This window comes from Aythya marila (assembly GCF_965140915.1).
Source record: "Aythya marila genome assembly, chromosome: 3".
NCBI classification, from domain to species: domain Eukaryota; kingdom Metazoa; phylum Chordata; class Aves; order Anseriformes; family Anatidae; genus Aythya; species Aythya marila.
The window spans coordinates 91,514,140-91,536,037 of record NC_139044.1 but is presented as its reverse complement, the minus strand read 5'-3'; the positions used below and the strand labels follow the sequence as shown (position 1 = coordinate 91,536,037).

The 21,898-nt window shown below is 36.8% G+C and overlaps 1 protein-coding gene across 1 annotated transcript in view; it reads right to left on the bottom strand.

Annotated features, from left to right (window-relative positions):
• The window catches only part of EYS (eyes shut homolog), a gene marked incomplete at its 5' end in the record, with an annotated part of 718,160 nt that overhangs the window by 196,383 nt on the left and 499,879 nt on the right, over window positions 1-21,898 (bottom strand). Inside the window, one exon of the mRNA XM_082756672.1 lies at window positions 16,002-16,228. Within this exon, the coding sequence (XP_082612798.1) occupies window positions 16,002-16,228 (227 nt within the window). The remainder of the gene's footprint in view (window positions 1-16,001; window positions 16,229-21,898) is intronic.

The window sequence follows — 21,898 nt, the reverse complement described above, 5'->3', positions numbered from 1 at the left end:
TATTTGAAAGTTAACCTTTTCAAAGTTTTTGCATTCATCATTATTCTTCTGAGTAGTTATTTGGTAGTTGTGCTGCCATAACCTGTTTTCTATAAAGTTTTCAATTTTCTGTCAGAATAAAAAATTATAGCCTTTGAATTATAGCACAGAAAAGATAAACAGAAAATAAATAAATAAATAAATAATCACAAACACACCAACAAGCCAAACATAAACCTTTTTTTTACTTTTTTTTTTTTTTTTTCATGGCTCAGTTTTTATTCACTGATGAAAATAGGAAAACTTTCATGTTCTTGCAAGAAAAAGAGTTTAAGTTGGACTTGGTCAGACTAAATACATTTCTTTGTAGAACTGCACCCAGATTTCTACCAAGAGGGAACTGAAGTCAGATTTTGTTTACCCCATAGCACAGAATCACAGAATGGTTGAGGTTGGCAGGGCCCTGGAGCCCATGAGGTCCAACCCCTGCTCAAGCAGGGCCATCCAAAGGGTGCCCAGGCCCAGGTCCAGGTGGCTTTTGAAGATCTCTAAGGAGACCCCACAGCCTCTCTGGGCAGCCTGTGCCACTATTTGGTCAGCCTGTCAGCCTCATCATATGGAAATGTTCACTGATGTATTAAACAGTTTTCACAGTTACTGTCATCATCATTTATAAATAACCACAAAGCACACTAAGTATGTGCAGATAGCATATGAAAAATGTTTTTTTTGTTGTTGTTGTTTAAATTAGGTAAAAATATTTTTTCACTGAGCATTTAGTACATAAACTGGTACTAAACTGGTTAGAGAACCTCACTTTAAGTTCTCATTTCATCCCCATTCTCTATTAAATGGGACATGGTACACCGCAGTAGCACTGACCTCACCTTCCCACCACCAGGGCCACCGCAAACACCTGGAACCACAACCACCACATACGCATCTTCTGCCGATTCGTGTGAAAGGAGCAGATTAGTAAAAACCAACACTGTTCTAGGTGAGTGAGCTGGGCAGCTGCTGTATGGCTAAGACTGCCTGACAGAGCAATAGTGTAGCTGATATGCAACATACATGTACATGTGCATACATCTGTTAAATTTAAACTGGTTTGGACTGGGAATTTTTCATATAACTAGACTATGAAAATAGAGATGCAAGTTTGCAACAGTGGACCTGGCAGAAGACATTGCCTCCTATCTGAGTGAAGACTGAAAAACCCTCAGACTAGGTCTCCCTTGTCTTTTGGAGGACTGCTCTGCTTGTAATGCTTACAAGAGGTTGTCAAATACAGGGAGATGTTAGAAGATGTCCTATCTGTTCCAAGATGTTCCATGGCTCATTAAAACAGAGGTGCAGGCAGTCTTTTTCTATTCTGCTCACTCTGCACTTGGTGGGTTGGCAAGCTGCAAAAACTTGTAACAGCTACAGAAAGAAAGGGAGAATAAACAAAGACCACAAGAAAAGAGAATAAACTGCTATGAAATTGAAATATAGTGTTTTTGTATGCTCTTTATATGCAATTGCATATAACCATTTTATTACTATTTGGAGGAACAAAGCCAGAAAAGAAATAAAGACGTAATATCAATATTGCAAGGTCTGTAATGGGAAGGGAAGGGAAGGGAAGGGAAGGGAAGGGAAGGGAAGGGAAGGGAAGGGAAGGGAAGGGAAGGGAAGGGAAGGGAAGGGAAGGGAAGGGAAGGGAAGGGAAGGGAAGGGAAGGGAAGGGAAGGGAAGGGAAGGGAAGGGAAGGGAAGGGAAGGGAAGGGAAGGGAAGGGAAGGGAAACAGTGTTGGTCAGATTCAATAAGGAGCATTTCTATTACTAGTCAAGACACTACTTTTAATGACATTTTGCAGTATTTCCACAGACCACTTCAGCATTTTTCTCCCTCATTTCTATTTAGTTATTTATTTATTTGGGGGGAAGGGAGGGGCAGACACTGTCTGATTATATCCTCTCAAAAATTCATGAATCAAATGTTAAGGGGGAAGACACTTTTTGGAGAGAACCTTTTAAAGCTGAGAATGCAAATATCCATGTTACAAGCAAGAAACCATGGCACAGATAAATGAAGGTAATAGAGAAACTTCTACAATCCTAATGCCATGCAAAATGACTAAGCCTTACCAACTATTACGACTAAGCCTTACCATCACTACTCATAGAGTTAGAGTCCTACATACTTTTGGTGGATTAAGTGAAAAATAAGGTGCATAAATAGAATTGTATAGTATTAATCTGCTGCTTTGGAAACTGTAACAACTCAGCAGGATTTCAATGTACCACTAATGGAGCCAGAAGAAAGAGCAAAGAACTCTTTTATGGAAATGCAGAAATCATGATGTATTTTCAGAGGTAACAGAAAATACAGACAAATGCAGGGGTCCCTGTTGAAAGTACCTTCAACAACAATAAAATCCTGTTCAGTAGGCCACCTCTGCTGTGGGATATGATGATAACACCACAAGTTGAAAGATTTTGTGGCAAATGTTGAGTATAAAACATTAGTTTCCTTCCTCATATAGTTCTGAGGAAGAGTATTAGCATACTCTCTGTCCAAGATTTTATTTTATTTTTTGTAAACACTTCCATCTGGATTAAGTGTAAGGCTGAAGAACATTTATTTAATTTTTATTTAAAGAACATTTAGATGTTCTTTTTACAAGAACATTTTTATTTAACTCATTTAATTTTTATTTTGCTTTTCCAGATTAGTATTTCGAATATATTTTCAGTGTTGAGCTGCCCTATCCCCCAATCTCAGAAAACTCTCCTACCTGCTGTTAGGTGACAAAGTAGTTTCTTTATCCTGTTCTCCCTCCTTTTCTTAAATGTCTTCAGCTTCTTAGTGTATCTATAGTGACCAAATGACTTCATCACCTTATTAATGTCTCTCAAGCCTGTTTGGGTTCCTCTTGTTGGCATCCCTTCCCTCCAGAGTATCAACCACACCACACATCTTGGTGTCATTGACAAACTTGCTGAGGGTACACTCAATCCCACTGTCCATGCCACCAACAAAGACATTAAATAGTGCTGGTACCCATACATATCCATGAGGGACACCACTCATCACTGGTCTCCACCTGAACGTTGAGCTATTAATCACACCTGTTTGAGTGTGACCATCCAGCTGAGTGGTCCCTTCATGAAATCCATGCCTCTCCATTTTAAAGAAAAGGATGCTTTCCTTTTTTTTTTTTTTTTTTTTTTTTTTTAAGAGTTAAGAATAACAACTAAATAATTTAAAACTCAGAAAAGCCTGCAATGATAAATCTTTTTGTACTGTGTTGCAAAACAACAACAACAAAACAACCCCACACTAGTATATTCCCTGTTATATGAGAAAAGAAATACAAACAGACAGGTATCCAACAGGGACTAGGCTTCTGCTGTTAAACTTGGAAAGAAAATTTTCAGTGCAGTACTTTGCCACATCATACATTTTTACTAATATAAATATGGGATTGATTTATGCTCTTTATTTTGCTGAAGTTCACCAGTTGCTGAAACAGATTGTTGATATTAATAAAAAGAAAAAGTAACAGGAGCTATGATTATTTCCATGAGATAGTATTAAGAATAATGCCATGTGTTGGAAAATGTTTTTGCAAGTCAGATGAATCCATAGTTTTCCATTGGAAACTGCAGCCAGCAGCTGGTATTTTCAGAAAGCAATCATTGTAATTCAAACAACTTTCAGGATTGTGATTATCTGGCCAAGATTTCTGGTACATCAAGAGCTTTAGCAGGAGTTCTCTGCAGTTGTCTCATAAATGTTAACATTTTTAAGCTCTTAGATCTTCAGTCGCTATCCTAAAAAATCTGCTGACAATTACCCAATTACATCCTATTATGATTGGTAGAGACTAATAGGATGCTTGCCTTTATTTTCTTGGTTTATTTCCCGTATTTGCATATTCTCCATCGTATCCAATGTGCAAGATTTTTTTATTATTTGTTTACAACGCAGTGGTTTTATTTTGTTTGTTACAGGCTTCCAGGCTCTGAGGCTAAAGAATTCATTACAGAAGAAAATCCTTGGTACAGGGCACTAGGGTTCACTTAGGAAAATTATTTTCACTTGTGCAATTTCATGCCTAAAACCTGAATCTAACAGAGAGTTGGAAACTAACAGGGGCTTGGATTTCTCCTTGGGCAATGTCTCAACCCTTTGCTCTGCTTGATGGTGTATTCAGCATTTTGCTTAATTCCACTGAAGCACACACAGTTGCAGGCTTTAAAACATCCATATATTCTGCACAGAACTGATCTACACATTTGTAGAACATACTTTATTGTGCTACTAGAAAATTCATATTTTTAACCACAACTTTCCCAGTAGCTAAAATAGCTAAAATATTTTTGATATATAAGGACTTGCAGATTTTATTTATATAATTAAAAAAAAAATGTTAAAACAAACAAACAAACAAAAACACAATTCAATACCAGAAGAAAAACTGACATTTTACATTATTCAAGTGAAGCTGTCTTCTTGTCCTCAAACGGAAGTTTTCTATTTTGAGGAGCATCAAAGCAGTGACATTGTAATATTCGCATTGTAAATCTTCCTCCTCCTAAAACAATAATAGTTTAAAGTTTTATATAAACACAAGCAGCAAAGTTCCATGAAGATGCATGAAAAGGCAAATGTCAGACATTCTTTTTCGAAATTGTACACCTCAGGATCCAGAAATGAAACAGCCCCTCTGTTTTTAATTGCAACGCTCTTGAAACCAAACTATCAAGCAGCACAACCCTAGGCAGTTATCCTACCTCAGGAACAGGGGTGACTTCAATGGTAAAAGACCTAACTAACTACTGTTTATTTTGTGCTATAAAATCAAACCCAGTCTTCTATGTCTCTTTCTTAGAGGCTATGTAATAAAACTCAAGGAGATTATTTAATACCTTGCCCGCTTTAGTACATGGCATTTCCCATGGAAGAACACAAGTGAGCCAGGCTCAGAAAATCAGACTGCCGTTGCATTGCCATCCTGCCTAAGGAGACACATAACATTTCTGCAGATGACTTGATTATCAGCAAATTAGCACGAACAGAACAAATGGCAGCAACTGAGGCATTACTGAAAGAAGGTGTTTCCAGCAAATGCCATAAATGGAGAAGGAAAGGAAGAAAAAACCCCCACATTTGTCACCTGTGCAACAATGGTTATCTTTGAATGAAAAAATGACTCAAAGGAGCTGGGAGATTAGCAGCTGAATAGGTTACAGGCTTTAGAGACAATCAATTTTTATACTAATATTTTCAAGCGGAAAATGAAGGGAAGAAAGCTTCTTCCTGCAAATTCTAAACTCATCATTATTTCATTTTCTGTTATCTGTTCTCGTCTAAAATGGTGTTTGTTATCAAATTGTTTCAATTCTCCTAAAGATTACTATTACAAGAAAACATTCATCCACGTTAAAGAAAGTGATTTAGATGCCTAATGCTAAAAATGTCAAAATTTCATAGGTCTGATTTACATGAGGAGAGAAAGAGTTGTCTACTTTTTTTTTTTATCCACTGTTTTTTTTTTTCTCCCAGAAATAAAAGCGTAACTTCTTTAGAAGTGCCTATGCATGCAAGCCTTTATATCTAAATGCTACAGCTATCTCATTTCTAATAATATCCAAATGAAAAAAAATATAAATAAATAAATAAATAAATAAATCTTTGTGCAATGCCTAAAAACAATAATTTTAAATAGCTCATGACTAGATGTGAGTGGATATGAAAACAGAATGAAGAACATACTAGCAAACTGATGGCTCTTTCTAATATTTTTATCACAATTCTTAACTGTTTTCAGAGTCATCTTTCAAAGCTATTAGAGTCCAACAGACTTCAGAATGTACTTTCCTAGACCAGACTCATGAAATATATACCAATACTCCTATACCAGACCCTGTAGGAGTTCCAAAGATCCTGATTTTGGGTTAAGTGGCAATTGCAATGGTAAATAGTTTTACAGAGACTGGGACACCAGCTGTTACAATTGGTTGGTGCTGTGATAAATTATTTCCCTGTCTAAAAAAGCTCCTTCTTCACTTGTTACCTTCCCTCTAGATATAACTAAAGTGTGTCTTAAGCTGTCATTTAATCAAGCTTTTAATCTGGTCCTAATCAGTAATCATAGAAAACTGCCATGATCCTTTGCAATTTCACAAAGGGCACTGGAAGGGTTTGAGATGCAGGTTGTTTTTAACTGATGAGCTACATAAGTGACCAAACTAGGAATGGGATGGATCCCAGTTCAGGATCTGATGTAGCAGAATGCCAGAGTCCTTAGTGTGACCAGCAGGTCAAGGGAAGTGATCCTCCACCTCTACTCTGCCCTGGTCAGGCCTCACCTGAAGTACTGTGTCCACTTCTGGGCTCCCCAGTACAAAAAAGACAGGGATCTCCTGAGAGTCCTGCAGAGGGCCACAAAGATGATACGCGGCCTGGAGCATCTCCCCTATGAAGAAAGGCTGAGAGACCTGGGTCTGTTCAGCCTAGAGAAAAGACTGAAAGGGGATCTCATCAATGTTTATAAATACCTGAGGTGTGGGAGACAGAGGGATTCAGCCAACCTCTTTTCAATGGTTTGTAGGGAGAGGACAGGGGCAATGGCCACAAAATGGAGCACAGGAAGTTCTGCACCAACATCAGAAAGAACTTCTTCACAGTGAGGGTGATGGAGCACTGGGACAGGCTGCCCAGGGAGGTTGTGGAGTCTCCTCTGGAGATATTCAAGGCCCATCTGGATGCCAACCTGGGCAGCCTGCTCTAAGGAACCTGCTTTGGCAGGAGGGTTGGACCTGATGATCTCTCGAGGTCCCTTCCAACCCCCAAAATTCTGTGATTCTGTGATTAACACAAAGCTTGTGAACTATGCATATGCCTTATACTCTTACAGTTAGATATATGTAAAGCTTACACACTCCACTGGATCTAGGACATGATTTCTAAATTGGATGAAAGTGTAATATTAAATTATCTTAAAGCTCAGTTACACTGACGCTTGCTTCTAAGGTGGTAAAATTCTTCCAAACAGTTCAGAAGGGCAGAAGAAGGATTAGTACAAAATTGCTTTACCACTTGTGAGCCCAGCTGCTCTTCCCTCCTGTTTTCCTTCAATTTAAAAAAACACTTAAGCAAGTATGAACCCAATATGTAGTAACTGATAAAATAAAATGGCATTAGATTGGGGATATTATATTCTCCGTAATTTTATGAACTATGAAGGAAGAAAATGTAGGAACCACATGCCAGGTCCAGGTGACTGTGCAGCTAATATAAGACTGGATTTGTTCCCCTCTCACTAGATATTTTTCAAACCTATACAAATTCTGTGCATGATGGCACAACTGGGATTTCTCAAAAGTCCAAAGACTGTAGGAAGAAGATAAAAGGTAACAACAGAGAAAATGCTTTGTCAGAACTTCAGGAAGGAAAAATCCACCTTTCCTGGTTACATTTCTTCTGTTGGCCTGAAGTTTTTTTCAGAAGAAAAAGTACAGAAATCAGGTGTGGTGAGGACACAGAGCCTAAATAATGGCATTAATAGTTAGTAGAGAATAAAGAATGACCCCTTCCAAAATCTGTGAGCAAAGTGACAATACTCACAGACAAAAACTTTGTCTGCTGTTAGAAGTTCCAGGATGAGTATCACTGACTTAACACAATTACAATAATACAAAAAAACGTGGAACCCTACCTCCAAATACTGACTGAGAGCACATCAATCTGGCTCTAACTTCAAATGGATCCCTCAAGGGATGAAATATCTGAGTCATTTCCCAGCTATGGATCAGCAGTTTGTCCAAGTGAATCTAAACTTTACATTAGACTTGACCTTAAGAGACTAGCATGGATGGGGAAATTTCATACCATGTCTGAATACATGCAATTATTATTAAAACAGCTATGTTTACAAATAGCTAGTTTTTATATTTGTTTACAAAAAAAAAAAAAAAGTTATAAATTTAATTACTAAGCTAAAAAGTTACTACAAAATTAAATCAATGGAAATATGTCTGAATGTATTTATTTATTTTATATAATGGTTTAGCTCCAAATTTCATCCTGCTTCAGGCATATTTTATTTATTCAGGTATATACAACTCCCCAGACATAAATGATTATTCAGAATAACCTACAGAATTTTGCTTTTTATTGGAAATCCTTTTTAGTTTGACTTGTAGATTCTGCTCACACTGCCAGAACATACTGATTCTTCATTTAAAAGACACTTGTATATCAATGCCTATACTTGGCACAAACCGCATAAACTGTATCTGCGTATCCAGGCTTCTCAAATCTACATCATCGATGGGAGACTTCTAAGTTTGAAAAGCAGTTAAGAGGACAAGCACAAGGATTTAATCCTTCAATATTTGATAAGGAAGTTCCATAATATTATTTTTGTCCGCTTCTTTGAAAAATAATGAAAGAGCTTTCAAAAGTTTCTGCTCACAAAATCTGCAGTCTCATATCAGCAAATCAAATATTTATTCTTCTCTACTGCTATGTAAAATAGTTCCTTTAACTCCGGTTGTGTGCACATCTATGCATACAAATGTGGATATGCCTAGGATCATCAGTAACTCTCGTGGCCATGTTATTTGAAATCAAGTGAAGGTATGTCACACCTTGCTACTTTTCAGAAAAGTGAGTAGAGTCCCACATACGCAATATTGGTCACATATGCTACATCGGACAGTATTACAGATGTCAACTCCCTGTTCTGCTTCTTTTCCTCACTCCCCTTCTTGTGGCTGCAATACTTCACAAAACTACCTGAAGCATACATAAGAGAACGTAGCCCACTGGAACTCCAGTCTGACAAGGACAACTGCTCTCCTTCTCTGTCTTCTGCTGAAGCCCCAAAGGAAGCTCCCTTTTCACTGAATCTAGAGCATCCTCATTCCTTCTATCCTGTGTTAATAAGGAAGGAAATTGTTTCACGTTGTGCTTCAGAACTGCAATGTGAAATTGATGAGAGTTTCTAATAACAGTGAAAAAGAGAAGACAAAATACACTTCTTTCTTATATCTACCTTATATATGAAAGCTTCTTTTATAATGGGCAACCACCAGGACTGACAGGCAAGTCAATTACACAAGGTTATAGGAAGTGAGCTATTTCCAGGAAGAGGTAGGTGGATGTACTTGAAAGACAAGACCATACTGTATTAACCACATACAGTGAGAAGCTCCAAGATAATATGTAGGACAGCAAAAACAGAAAATAATCTGCCTGCCAACTAGTTTGGAAAATCAATGATGGACTAAACTGATTGTTTGCCCTCAAGAACCAAGGGTTCTCTCTTCTCAAGAACCAGAGCCATTTGCTTTGAAAAATGTTTCTGTATTGCACAAATATAAGGCTGAATGTGCCAAGAAGTTACAGTCTGAGCCTCACTGAAAAACTGTGATGATTAGTTTATGTAACAGCAGTTATATAGAAGAGACACTGATCTCTGACTTTTGTGGTCATCTCCATACTCATCCATGCATGGACTGATTTCTAAAAGCCTTTGTGTGACATCATGTTGTAAGATATGTGCTAATATATAAGTTATATAAAATATTTATTTAAAATATAAGCCAATGATCAGAAATTAAAATATTACATCAACCAATAAAAAAATTCTGCAGTTACACAAAAAAATATTTCATCAACAAAAAATCCCTTTAATCATGCAACTTAAATAATTAAATATTTGCAGCATAGGTGACTTTTTTTTTTTTTGATCGCAAAACTTTCAAATACTTTATTTCATTTTAAGTACAGTATTTCCTTCATACCAATTACTTCAAAGAGGAAAATAGTTTAAATAATCTAGTTTCCTTAGGAAAAGCTGTGGAAAAAAAATCAGTGTTGAAACTATTCTGGAATTCAGTTATCTGTATGTACATTTTTTAATGATAAACAGGTACCGACTTTCCTGCCATTTAGAGATAAAATAAAAGATACGTGTTGTCATGATACTTAGAGATGATACATGCTATGTTTTTTTTCTTTTTTTTTTTTTTCTGTTTTATAGCTTGTGAGTTTTTATATTATTTCGCTGTACTTTATTTCAGTGGTTTTGGAATTAAATCCACTGAATGTATTTATTTCCTCTTGCCCTGACCACATCACATACACTACTGCACTTGTTAAAGTGGACTATTGAATTCCACAGCTCTTTGAATCCTCATTTCTAAGAAGAAACAGATGAGGTAGGGCTGAAGCAGGCGGGTGTTCAAGAAGTGGATAATTCTATAAACCTGGTGATTGAAGAGTCAGACTTATCTCAAGGAAAGCAAAACAGAAGAGACCAACAGTTGAACGAGGAAGAAGAAAGTCAAAAGGCTGCAAGATGGAAGGACAGATACAGCTTCCTCTTAAACTTTGTTTCCCATGTGAACATCTGGGAGTTGTGCTGGCCATGAGAATCCTCTGGTCCATTGATCAGCTCATTAAACTTGCCTGGCCCAGGTTATCAGAATGAACTCACCACTTTGTTCAGTGATAGCTGGATATTCCACCTACATCACTGGAAGTGGTAACTGGAGTACATAAAATCAGATTTTGACCCATTACATTTACAGAGAAGATACACTAAACAGATACAATATTTTAGTTTATATGTGAAATACTTTTCAATTGCAATTTGAATTCTGATAGAATCTCTTACTACAGAGTCAAAATCGTGAAGGTGACAAAAAGCTTTGTGTTGTTTGCTCCCCCACTGTATCACCATGTGATTACTTACAGATGCAAAGCAGAAAAATATTAAGTATTGTTATCAAGTTATACTTTACAAGGTCTGCGTAGTCCTGTATTCAAAGTGCAAGATTATATACATGAGTGAAAGTACCGAGTGCATTAAAGCTCATTAGATGACTCCTTTTTACATTGCTCACAAAAATAGTATTTCTGTTGAATTTTATTTTATTAAATAAACCATATGGGAAAAGCTAGCCATTTCATACACACAACATGCTATACAGGCAACTAGAGTATCAAAGCAATATACAACACACTATGTTATTTAACTTCTGGCTAAATTCTACTTTTTTTCTATCCTACTTTGCTCTTAATTTTTAAAGTCATACTTCAAAAAACATTCAAAATCTGAAGTTAAAACTCGTGTTGCCATTTGATCTATTTTTGTTTGTTTGTTTGTTTGTTTTTGTATGTAAATACACAAATAAATGTGTTTTGCACTAAATCAATAGATATAAGTTTAGACATTGGCTCTAGTTTATGGCATCAAATTAATTATATGCAGTTCATAGAATCACAGAACAGGACAGGATGGAACAGACCTCTGGCGGTCATCCAGACCAAACCCTCCTGCGCAAGCAGGGCCACCTGGAGCAAGTTGTCCAGGACTATGCTCAGATAGATGACTTTTGAAGTCCTTCAGGAGGGAGACTCCAAAACCTGGCTGGTAAACACGTTTCAGTGGTCAGAGTTAATACATGTCCTTGAACACATTGTATTTTTCTGCTCACAGAGTCCTTCAGGTTTAGGAATCACTCTGAGGGAGGAGAAAATGGGTAAAACAGCACTTGAATTCTGGAAAAAGAGAGGATATGGGAGGAAAAACATTGTGTTTTTCTTGCTGGGTACCTCAGACTGAGACTTGAATGTAGAGAGAAAAGCAAGCATGAAGAACTGCCCTTCCTCATACACACTTCTGTATATGATTTCCATTTCCTAATCCTTTTTTTTTTTTTTTTTTAATGTTGTAAATAGTTACAGACTTGTTTAAAACCCCGTATACACAGTATAAACATTATTGAGGAGATAAGTAGAACTTCAACCTACTACAGATATGAGATTCTATCCTACTAAATATGATTGAAATCATTGCCTCATGGAACCTGGACCAACTACATTTATTTTCAAAAACAAACACACAAAAAAAGTCTGACTTCAGTGATATTAGTCAACAATGCAAGTCAGAAATATTAGGTTATGAAAAAATTATAGAAGAACTGCTAGTAAAATAAATCTTTAATGTTTAAGGTTGTATTACCATTATTACTCAATAAATCAGGTATTCAACAAGTGTGTCTCAGGGAATAAATGCAGCAAAATTTCAAGGTTGGACCGGTAAAAGATAAATGCCTTTAACAGCCTCCCACTTTGCTCCTGGTTTTGCAGCTTTGCCAAAGGAGTTGACCTTTAAGTAATGTACAGCACATACACAGGCAAAATATCAAATTAAACAGATGATTTCCTGGTTTTAACATACGGCATTTAAATATTCTTTGATTGAACAATTTATAAAACTTTTACAGAATACTAAAAAAATTCGGAGACTTTAAAAATGTTAATCATATAATTAGCAGTCAGAGTCATACTTTCTTTGTGCATGCAAGACAGTGATATTCTAAACCTACCACTATGAACTTTACCGTAATAGACAACCATCTGCCGTCATGTCAGAACAGAAACATTATGCTTCTCTCACTTGTGTGTAGGGAAATCACGATGAAGCAGATAAAACAGCTTAGCTAACAAGGAGTTGTTTCATGGAGGAAAGAACATACACATTGCATATTAAAGTCAAAGCTTATTTATCCAGAAAGAAAAATAAAGGTGTATTTAGCCATGACGTCTGGGGTTACCCTTCACTGTATTCCCTATTTATGCAATCCTTTCTTTCTGTTGCATGACTGCTCAGTAATAAAGATTAATTTACACTGGTGGCAAATTTTCTACACTGCATTTTAAATTAGAGTTTTTAAAATAAAGCTTGTAGCAACTTCTCATTTCCAGGCAACTTTGGTAAGTCATAGTTAAAAAAAAAAAGAAAAAAAAAAGGGAAAATATTGAAAGTAGTATTAAAGGGAACTGGGGCTTCAGATGGTTTCACATGTATGCTTTAGACTAAATACTCACTTTGGCATACATCCAGCATTGATATCTTCAATTTCACTTTAGCAAATACACTGATTCGCATACATTATTTTCTATTATCTTGGAAAAATGGAAATACATTTCTACTTTTTAAAATTGCCATTTAAACATATTACAGATTTTAGAAGTATCTGATTAAACAGAGTAAAAACACTACAAGAAACCTGGCTTATACCTAATGTACCCGTAATGATGTTTCTGACTTCAACATATTTCTCACAAGGGCAGAACTAGCTGCTGTACTTTATCCGTTAAGGAACAACCTAATAGGAAAAGGCAATATTGAATATAATGTAACACTACCAAATCAAACCACGTAAGTGAGATAATGACATTCGCTTGCTTTAACTCTAGGAGATGGTCTCATATGCCATCAGAAATATACAGTTTCTTCCGAGAAATTAAGTCATGCATCTTAAACCAGATATAAGACAAACAAACGCATGGGTTCTAATGTAGTATGTTCTACAATAATGAGTTCTTCCCACACTTTTTGAAGAACTGGACCTTCACCTTCAAAGCATTGTAATGACAGGACTGGGTGTTTTCTCATCTCATTTACATTAAATTATCAGTCTTGTAGAAACGTCAGGACTAAATAAAATCACATTATGCTACAGTTGCTTTTCAGCCACTAAATAGAGAGTACATCAGATCTGATCCTGATCTACACGAGCACAGAATGTGGCAGCATCTGATGCTCCAGGGAGCTGCCAATAAGCCTGTCACACACCGCAGCCCGGGCTGACCCAGGAGTGACAAGCACGAGGCAGGGAGCTATTCAGTGTACTGAAGGTGAGGCTGTGTAGTGTAAAAGCAGAGTTCTGTGAAAAGAGGAACTCCTTAATTTGTCTCCTTCATACAATGGGAAGAAAAAAAGAAGATAAATGCTTTTCTTTCAGTGCCAGAACTATTAAAACACATCCTTTGCAGAAAAATGGATCGCTGCTCAAATCTGTTCATCAAGCATGCCTGCAAGCTTCTGCAAAGCAAATGGCACCTCTTCCAAGTTTAGAAAAAAAGAGAAGATATCTCACAGAAACTAGACACTCAGCCATTAAAAGGTTATATGATTGTATAGTTGAGGTTATATTCTCAAAAGGAGTTACCTGCTACATTTTTTTTTTTTAAGTTTGTATTCTGATTTTACTGAATGGAATAGCTACCAGTGTGTCTAAAATAGGATGCTTTGGTCCTAATTGTAATACACAATAAATGTTTGTTCATTGTCTTTTGTATTATAAAACAAGGAGTTCCGTCTGAGGAGCAGGAGTTGCAAAAGCTCCCTGCTGAAGTAAGATGTATAATACTTGGCTAGACACTATGAAAATTCTTTTGCTTAATGTAACAAAAAAGAGAACCCCCTCCCCTTCTCTCCTTCTGCATCTCAGTTGCCTCTTTTGTTCAAAGACACTGCTGCAAAGTTCATGTAACCATCTCCTGATAAGTTGCTAAACTAGTGTATCAACATCCTGCATTCCTGTCTCACGCTGGGCCAACATGACCAAATAAAAAAAAGAAGTTGAACCACAACGCGGAGGAAGACTACGGCCTTCATCTTCACGACCACCAGAGGGACAGAGACGACCCCCTAGCAACAGTGCGTGCAGTCGCAGAATATACCAGGATGTGCTGCGTAATCCCAGAATTACCAAGACATAAAAAGGGACCCTGGTGGGGGTGAGGTGCGCGCCGTTGGTGGAGCCGAGACTCCCCGGCCGCCCAGCGCTGTTTTGCTTGCTGTTGCTTACTCAATAAATTCCTTTCTATTATTAATGCAATGCTCTCTGAAAATTAATTAAGGGGGCAACTTATAACACTAATCATCAGAGATTTAGTTACAGTGGTAACATCTTGTGGTAGTCCTCTGCTTTTAATTTGCTCTTAAGGTAGTATTACTGGTATTACTATTACTAGTATTACTCTTAGTAATACCGGTAGTATTACTAGTTTTACTCTTAAGGTAGTAGTAGTACTGGGTTTACACTACAGGGTTTTGAACTGTATAGAAGATATCCAGAGAATTCGGTTTTAACATTGATAAAGCTGAATATAAATGATTTAATGTATTACAGAATTTGGAAAGCCTGAAAGGTGTAATATTCTCTGGTATCTACAGCTACATACTGCAATTATTTTTCTGAGCTGGCTGTCATTGGTTGTTTTCTCATGTAGTGAGTGTACTACTTTCACACAGTAATACTAGGTGATATTAGCTCAGCAGTACTGGCAGTCTGGAAAGGGCATTTTTAACTCCAGTTGTCTGCATTTCATACCCAGGGAAGTTCATTAGGAGGATGTTACAGTTATATAATCACAATCTAGACATTTCTTTCTTTTCCTGTACACCAGAGATGACATTTAATACTAGGTGAATTATCCACTACCATTAATAACCCACAACCCACTGTACTCAAAAGTTAAAACAGCTTCTGAAGACAGCTATAATATCTATCAAAAAAAAACAAACAACAACAACAAAAAAACAACAAACCAACTTTCTGAAAAGTGGTAATGCAAAATAATTAGAATTACTAAAGAGAAAATCTAGCAGTTATTGTTTAGTTATTTTATAGGCTTTTTACAAGGAAACAAACATTGTCCAAAGATTTCATTTTATTTAAATTCTAATTAAATTATGTTAATCTGATTAATCTGTGCACTATAAGGAGTAGTAATACAATAGAATTATAAATGTACTGCAGAGTAAAAAAAGTATTTTTCAACAAAGGATCAGGTACAGTAGCAAAAAGAGAACAATCTGTAGAAACTAAAAAAAATATCTTTTGAAGAAATATTTTCCTTATTTTCATAAATTAACTTTCTTCTCTTCCAGAAATACTAGGTTTCAAGCCATGTATTAAAAATGTGAATAATGTTTTGCACAAATAACATTTTTTTTTCATTAATTCAAGCCTGTAACTCTTACTAATGCGCACAGCAAAAATATTATTCTAAATACCTCAACAAGTATATTTTGGAGTTACCACCACCAACTGAGATGGAAAGCAGAGAAACATAATGATCATTACCTCTTCCCCTTTTCCATTCCAAAGGAACGTAAGACATGCATTTCACAAATAATATAGAAAGAATGAGCCACAACTACCTTTTTCGCAGAACCGACCAGTGAAGTGCAGTGGGCAGTCACACCGAAATGAGGTGGCCCCACTAGGCAGAGAGATGGGATGACAAGTCCCTCCATTGTGGCACAGTCCCTCCTGGCATACAGATGGTAATTCAGGGGAACTTGGAGAGGGAACAGGCTCAGGCAGTTCCGGCATATCATAAGAAACTGTAGGGAATGCTGTTGGCAGATGTGTAGGTACAGGAGTCCTGAAAGGATAAAGACAAAATATGAAAACAAAGCATTTTAAGACCTGCTTTTGCCACCACACTTCAGCTTAATTTTAAAACTGTAGGTATTTGTTTAGGAATTCAGACTATATTTAAGAAAATGCGAGTGCATTAGTAAATCCCAAATCAAGTCCTTATCCTGAAAGCTAGCAAAAAAAATAATGACGGTGTTTTTCCCTGTGTAGGAGCAAGAAATAACCTCCATACCTATAGCACACTTTGTACAAACTGTCATAACTCCTTTTTGGTGGAAGTCAACAGTGGAGTGATAAGCAAACATAGGCTTGTATTATTAAATATTTTACTGCTTGAAGCTCCCAATTCTTGTAAAGAGGCGTTCTAGAAGACAAGATTTCCATACAAGTAGATTAAGCATATATATGCAGAAGAAAAGTGCCTCAGTGCAACAATATATTATCTTTTATATTTAGTTATAAATTACTATACATGAGAGGACACGAGAAAAAAAAAGAGAAATAATTTTCTTTTCACTTCCCCCCTCAAAATTTTCATGTTCAAGCTGACGTTATCTTTCTCTCCTCAGCTTTTGAGCTCTCAAATTAACTACTAGACTGATATGTTAAACAGTTTCTTCCTTTTAAATTATTTTCTATCTCAAGGTTGTTATTTTTATTATCTTGAGGGCTAGAAATGAGTTAGCAATGCCGCTTGTTTGTCCTAGTTATCAGCTTTGTTTATTACTGCTTTTTGTTTTCATCCAGAGCGCCAAAATTGTGGCTTACTAAAACCATTCAAATCTGAGGCTATTGATTTACTAACCAGAACAATTTATATATATGACACAAAATTACTATTATAAGGGCAAAGCAAAAAGAATCAAAAGTCACAAGAAGGTTCATGGCTAATTAATATATGGTACCCAATATGCTTCCACAATTAAAAAAAATCACTAAATTTTAAATAAGAGACAGACGATCTTCCTTCATTTTATGAAGGTCAAGAGGTTCTGCTCTTTCCAGAACAGAACTTGAATTTTCAGATTTCATGTAAGTAATCTAACAAAATACCTTACTGCTTTTACTTCATTGGTAATTTTCAGATTTCTGAATATTTCTCTTATGTCTCAGTGCTGCATCAAAAAAATCATATTACAGAAAGGCAGACTAGTTTTAACTGAAATGGTAGTCAAGTTTTGACCAAAAAAGAACATAGAGAATATACACTTCATACGATGATTTATAAGCATCACACTGGGATGTCAGCATTTCTGGGAATGTTTTAAAAATCAGCGGTCAAATTCTTATTTATTTTGGTGAAAATGGTATTATAAACCTATTTTAAATAATAATAATAATAACTTGGTCCTTCCTGCACACTTTGCTCTCTCCTTGTCACCCGTACTTGTATCAGATAAATCTTCTGCTTCATCGTATCATAGAAGTTGAGGCATGTCTTAAAAAGAAGTGTTTGAGAGGGATGATGCATCTTGAGAACTGAGTGTGACTGCAGAAGCAAGGTAGATGGGGAGAGAGCAGTGTGATGGGATTCCAGACATCATCTTCTTAAATCTTGCTTCCATATTTTTTACACATCTTGTTTAGTCATGACTACAATAAAACTGCTTTTAATAATTAACTTTTTTGAATTTGTGTTTTATAAAGTGCTAACAAGCTTCACCATATTATGAACAAATAGAATGTAACGCGTCTAATTATGTATAGCATGTATAGAGCTCCTTATTGAAAAAAAAGCAGTTCTCTGAATCATCAATATAGCACATGTAGAACTTGTACAAAGACAATGATATATGCTGCAAGGCAGGCAGAAAGGAAAGGCAGCTGGATGGAGAAAGGACAGAAATCACTCAAGACAAAGTAAATATCTAATAGGACGCAGAGAAAGGGACAGCAATTGAGAAAGGAGCAGAACCCAGGGAAAGAATAATAGGGGCACAAGGCTTATGTGACAGTACAGGAGAGATGTGCAGAGTGATGATACAGGCAGCACTAGAAAGGGACACCGATGCAGAGAGAAAGACTGCCATAGATAGCTGGAGAGCAGTGAGATGTAGAAGAGAAAAGGAGGCATTTGGAAAGCAAGATCTGTTTATAATAAGGCCTCTAGTTGTATAAATACTGTCTTTGAAAATAGGAACCCCTTGTGTTCTTCCAGGAGAAAGAAGGTAATCCCCAGGTATAGCTGTATGGGAAGTTCTGCTTCTGGCAAGATATGATCCTTACGGATCTGCAGGGAAGGGGATGAGGGTCAGTAACTAGCAGACTAAGCACTTCTAGCTATGGGATCCAAACCTTCATGCTGCCCTTCTTTGTACCTGTGCCAGCCCTAACATCTCTCTCCTATTTTCTGCACACTCTTTTCCCTTCCAGCAACTGTCTTAAAGCTGAGGAATCCCTCCCATCGCTTACTGCTCCCTAAACATAATTGAGACAACAGCTTGTTATACTATTCCCTATCACTTGTGTTAAAATGTGGCTTACAGAGAGGTAAGAATGACAGGTACAAAACTCTTTATCAAGTCTGACTGCTTCATTAACCTCTTGACTACAAAAAGGAAGTATTCTGTATATTGCACGGTAACGACATGAATTCATATCAACGATACACAAAATTTGATATAAATGGTAAAGAAAAAAATTTTGAAATGAAAAATGACTTTGTGACTGCCTCTACCTTCTGTTTTCTACCGACCCTGTTTCACAAAATTCCAGAAGGATGTAAAACTGCATCTAAGTTTAGTCAGTTACATTTGCTTGACAGAGCAATTCATCAGAACCAGAACTGCTTTTTATTAAAACTCTTTTCCAGTGCCCCACTCCATCAGTCATTCATGAACAGCATGAAAGGTTCTAGATATTTATAAAGTTTGTGGGATTTACAGACAGTAGAGTACCTTACATCGTTCAGAAACTTAATGGGACATCATTAATACAAACATGTAAAAGAATGTTGAAAAAAAAAAAAGAATGAAAGATAGAAAATGAAAAAGAAAACTTTCAAATCACAAATGACATGTTTAAAGCATAAACAGAAAGCAGAGGACTAACTAGAATAGTTTCAGAAACACACAGTCATGCTTCTTACAAAACACTTTATGGAGATTAAAAGGCTATGTTGGGTTATACTAAGTACAGCCAGCTCTAATACATCTTTATGCCCTACATAGATGCTGTAAATGTGAACTCAGATACCCAAAGACATCTGGTCATAAATTTCTCTTTAGGCACCTAACTAGACTTTCATATCTTACTGCAATTTTTAAGGAATGCCATCTTTATATTGCATGCTTGGAAATTTTATAGCACATAGAAGTCTCTGCTCCTTGCCATTATGCTCTATCAAAACAAAAACAGAAAATAAGGTTATGAAGGAGGTCTGGTGATAGTTCTTCATTAAAAATAAGTGGAAAAAAAAAAGATGAAGATAAGCAAGTGTTCAGAAATACCTTGAATAAAGAGTGACATAATGCAAAGCATAAGAAACCCAAACCACACACACTGGTTGTTAGAAATGAGGATACAGGGATTTCAAGGCGATTAAGTCATCCACTTTCTGTGACAGAAAAGCATCCAAAAAGATGGCAGATAACAGCAAGACTGAAAATAAATGCTAAAAAGATATTGGAGACTGGGGACTTGCTGATAAGAGGCTCAGAAATCTAAGAAGAATAAGTGATTTCCTGATTATTCCTATTTACATTCACAGAATTACAGTATTTCTATTTATATGAATACTATTACAACAAAGAAATTTCTGGATTTATACCCATTCTCTTCTCCTAAGGGAAATAACTAACATGATCTGAATATGGGCCAGTCCATTCAGAGCAGCATTAAGGGTGCACTGCCGTGTCTGTTATCTTCTACCAGGCTAGCACAGCAAATTACAACTGCTGAGGCACCTGCTGAGATTACACAGAAGCACAGCATGGCTGGGGTTGGAAGGGACCTCTGAAGATCATCTAGTCCAACCCCCCTGCCGAGCAGGATCGCCTGGAGCACATTGTGCAGGATGGCATCCAGGCCGGTTTTGCGTATCTCCAGAGAAGGAGACTCCACAACCTGTTCCAGTGCTCTGTCACCCACACAGTACAGAAGTGCCCTCTCCTAATCAGCTGGAACCTCCTGAGCTTCAGTTTGTGCCCTTTGCCTCTAGTCCTGTTGCTGGGCACAACTCAAAAGAGACCGGCTCCATTCTCTCAACACCCTCCCCTCAGATATTTATATACATAACGATAATGAATTAAAAATAAGTATATGACTTTCTCCCTCTCCTCAAAAAAAACACCCTAATGTTTGATAAACTCTGAATTAACAGTAGGTTTACATAAAGAATCAGACATTTACAGGAGAATCATTTGGGTCTTTTGGGGAGCTATTACTGGGAATTTGGGTTAATATTTCTGTTTGGAAAAAAAACAAACAATAAAAAATAACAAAAACTCTGGGAAGAACACGGGCATAAACTTAAGCGCATACTACTAACTATTGGAAAGACTATTGCTCTAATGGCATATAATCTATAGACTACCATTACAAAATTTACCTCTGAATCAGGTCACAGCTGTTGTCAGGGGCAAAATACTGAATGAGAGGGGTATCTCCCTGAATGTAGCAAGTCATGCTTTCTTGCATTGGAAGCTACGATTTCCAACTACAGAGGCTACTATTTCTCTCTAAAATAGAACCACAGGAGTGTATTTTGAATGAAATTTTATGAGCACAAATAACGCAGCCTAGCTTCATTTTTTGGTTGACATTCTAATCAGCGGAGAAGAAATAAAGAAAAGCTTCTTGGCAGGTTGATTTCTCCCTGGTTCATTTGCTAGTTTTTCTCAGGGTGTCAGGCCTTGCTGTGTTGTTTTGGATGTTTTGCTTCAAGATGGTGCCAGCCCTGCTTCCAGACTCCCTGCAGCTTGCTCTTTTACTGCAAAAGCAGAGCAGAGTTGGCCTGGGCTTGCCAATGGGGCAAACATCTGCAGCTGCACTCGCAATCCATTCAAGCTGCTATGAATTAGTAATGACCTCGACTCAACACAGTTTAAACTAAAACATTTATTTGAATACAGAACCAGGAAGTGTTTAAAGTAATGTAGTAATTGAGGTGTTAGAAGCTTTGACAATGTGCAATAAAAATAAATCAGGAAAAACTTGATTCACTGATACAACACAACAAGGCCACATTTTTTTTTCCCTTTAAATTTCCCAACCTGTTGCTGCCTCTCAGGTCAATGATGCACAAAAGATCTTGTAACTTGCTACAAGCATCAACACATTGTTTTTAGTCTTGAGTTGAGCTCAAACAGCTGAGCTTTAGAGGCCTCTAACCTTGTGTTTCATAGCTGAGTACATGGAAGTTTGAAATGCTTGTCTAAATATAGATGTTAGTGCAATTTTTTTTTTTTTTTAATATTACATTCTTCATCACTTAGGGAGATGTACAATCACCTGAATAGCAGGACTATGCTACTATACTATAGCACTTGGGGATCATACTTAATGTTCTGTTGTTAAATCAAAAGCATACACAGACTGTTCTCCCCACTCCCCTGAGCTCTCATTCTCTTTTCAAAAAGGGGCTGAAGGTAAGAGTGCAAGGAGTTAGGGATGCTACAGATTAAAATGTTAACAAAAATGTCACCTTGCGTTCTTGGCTTTGCTTCACTGTAAG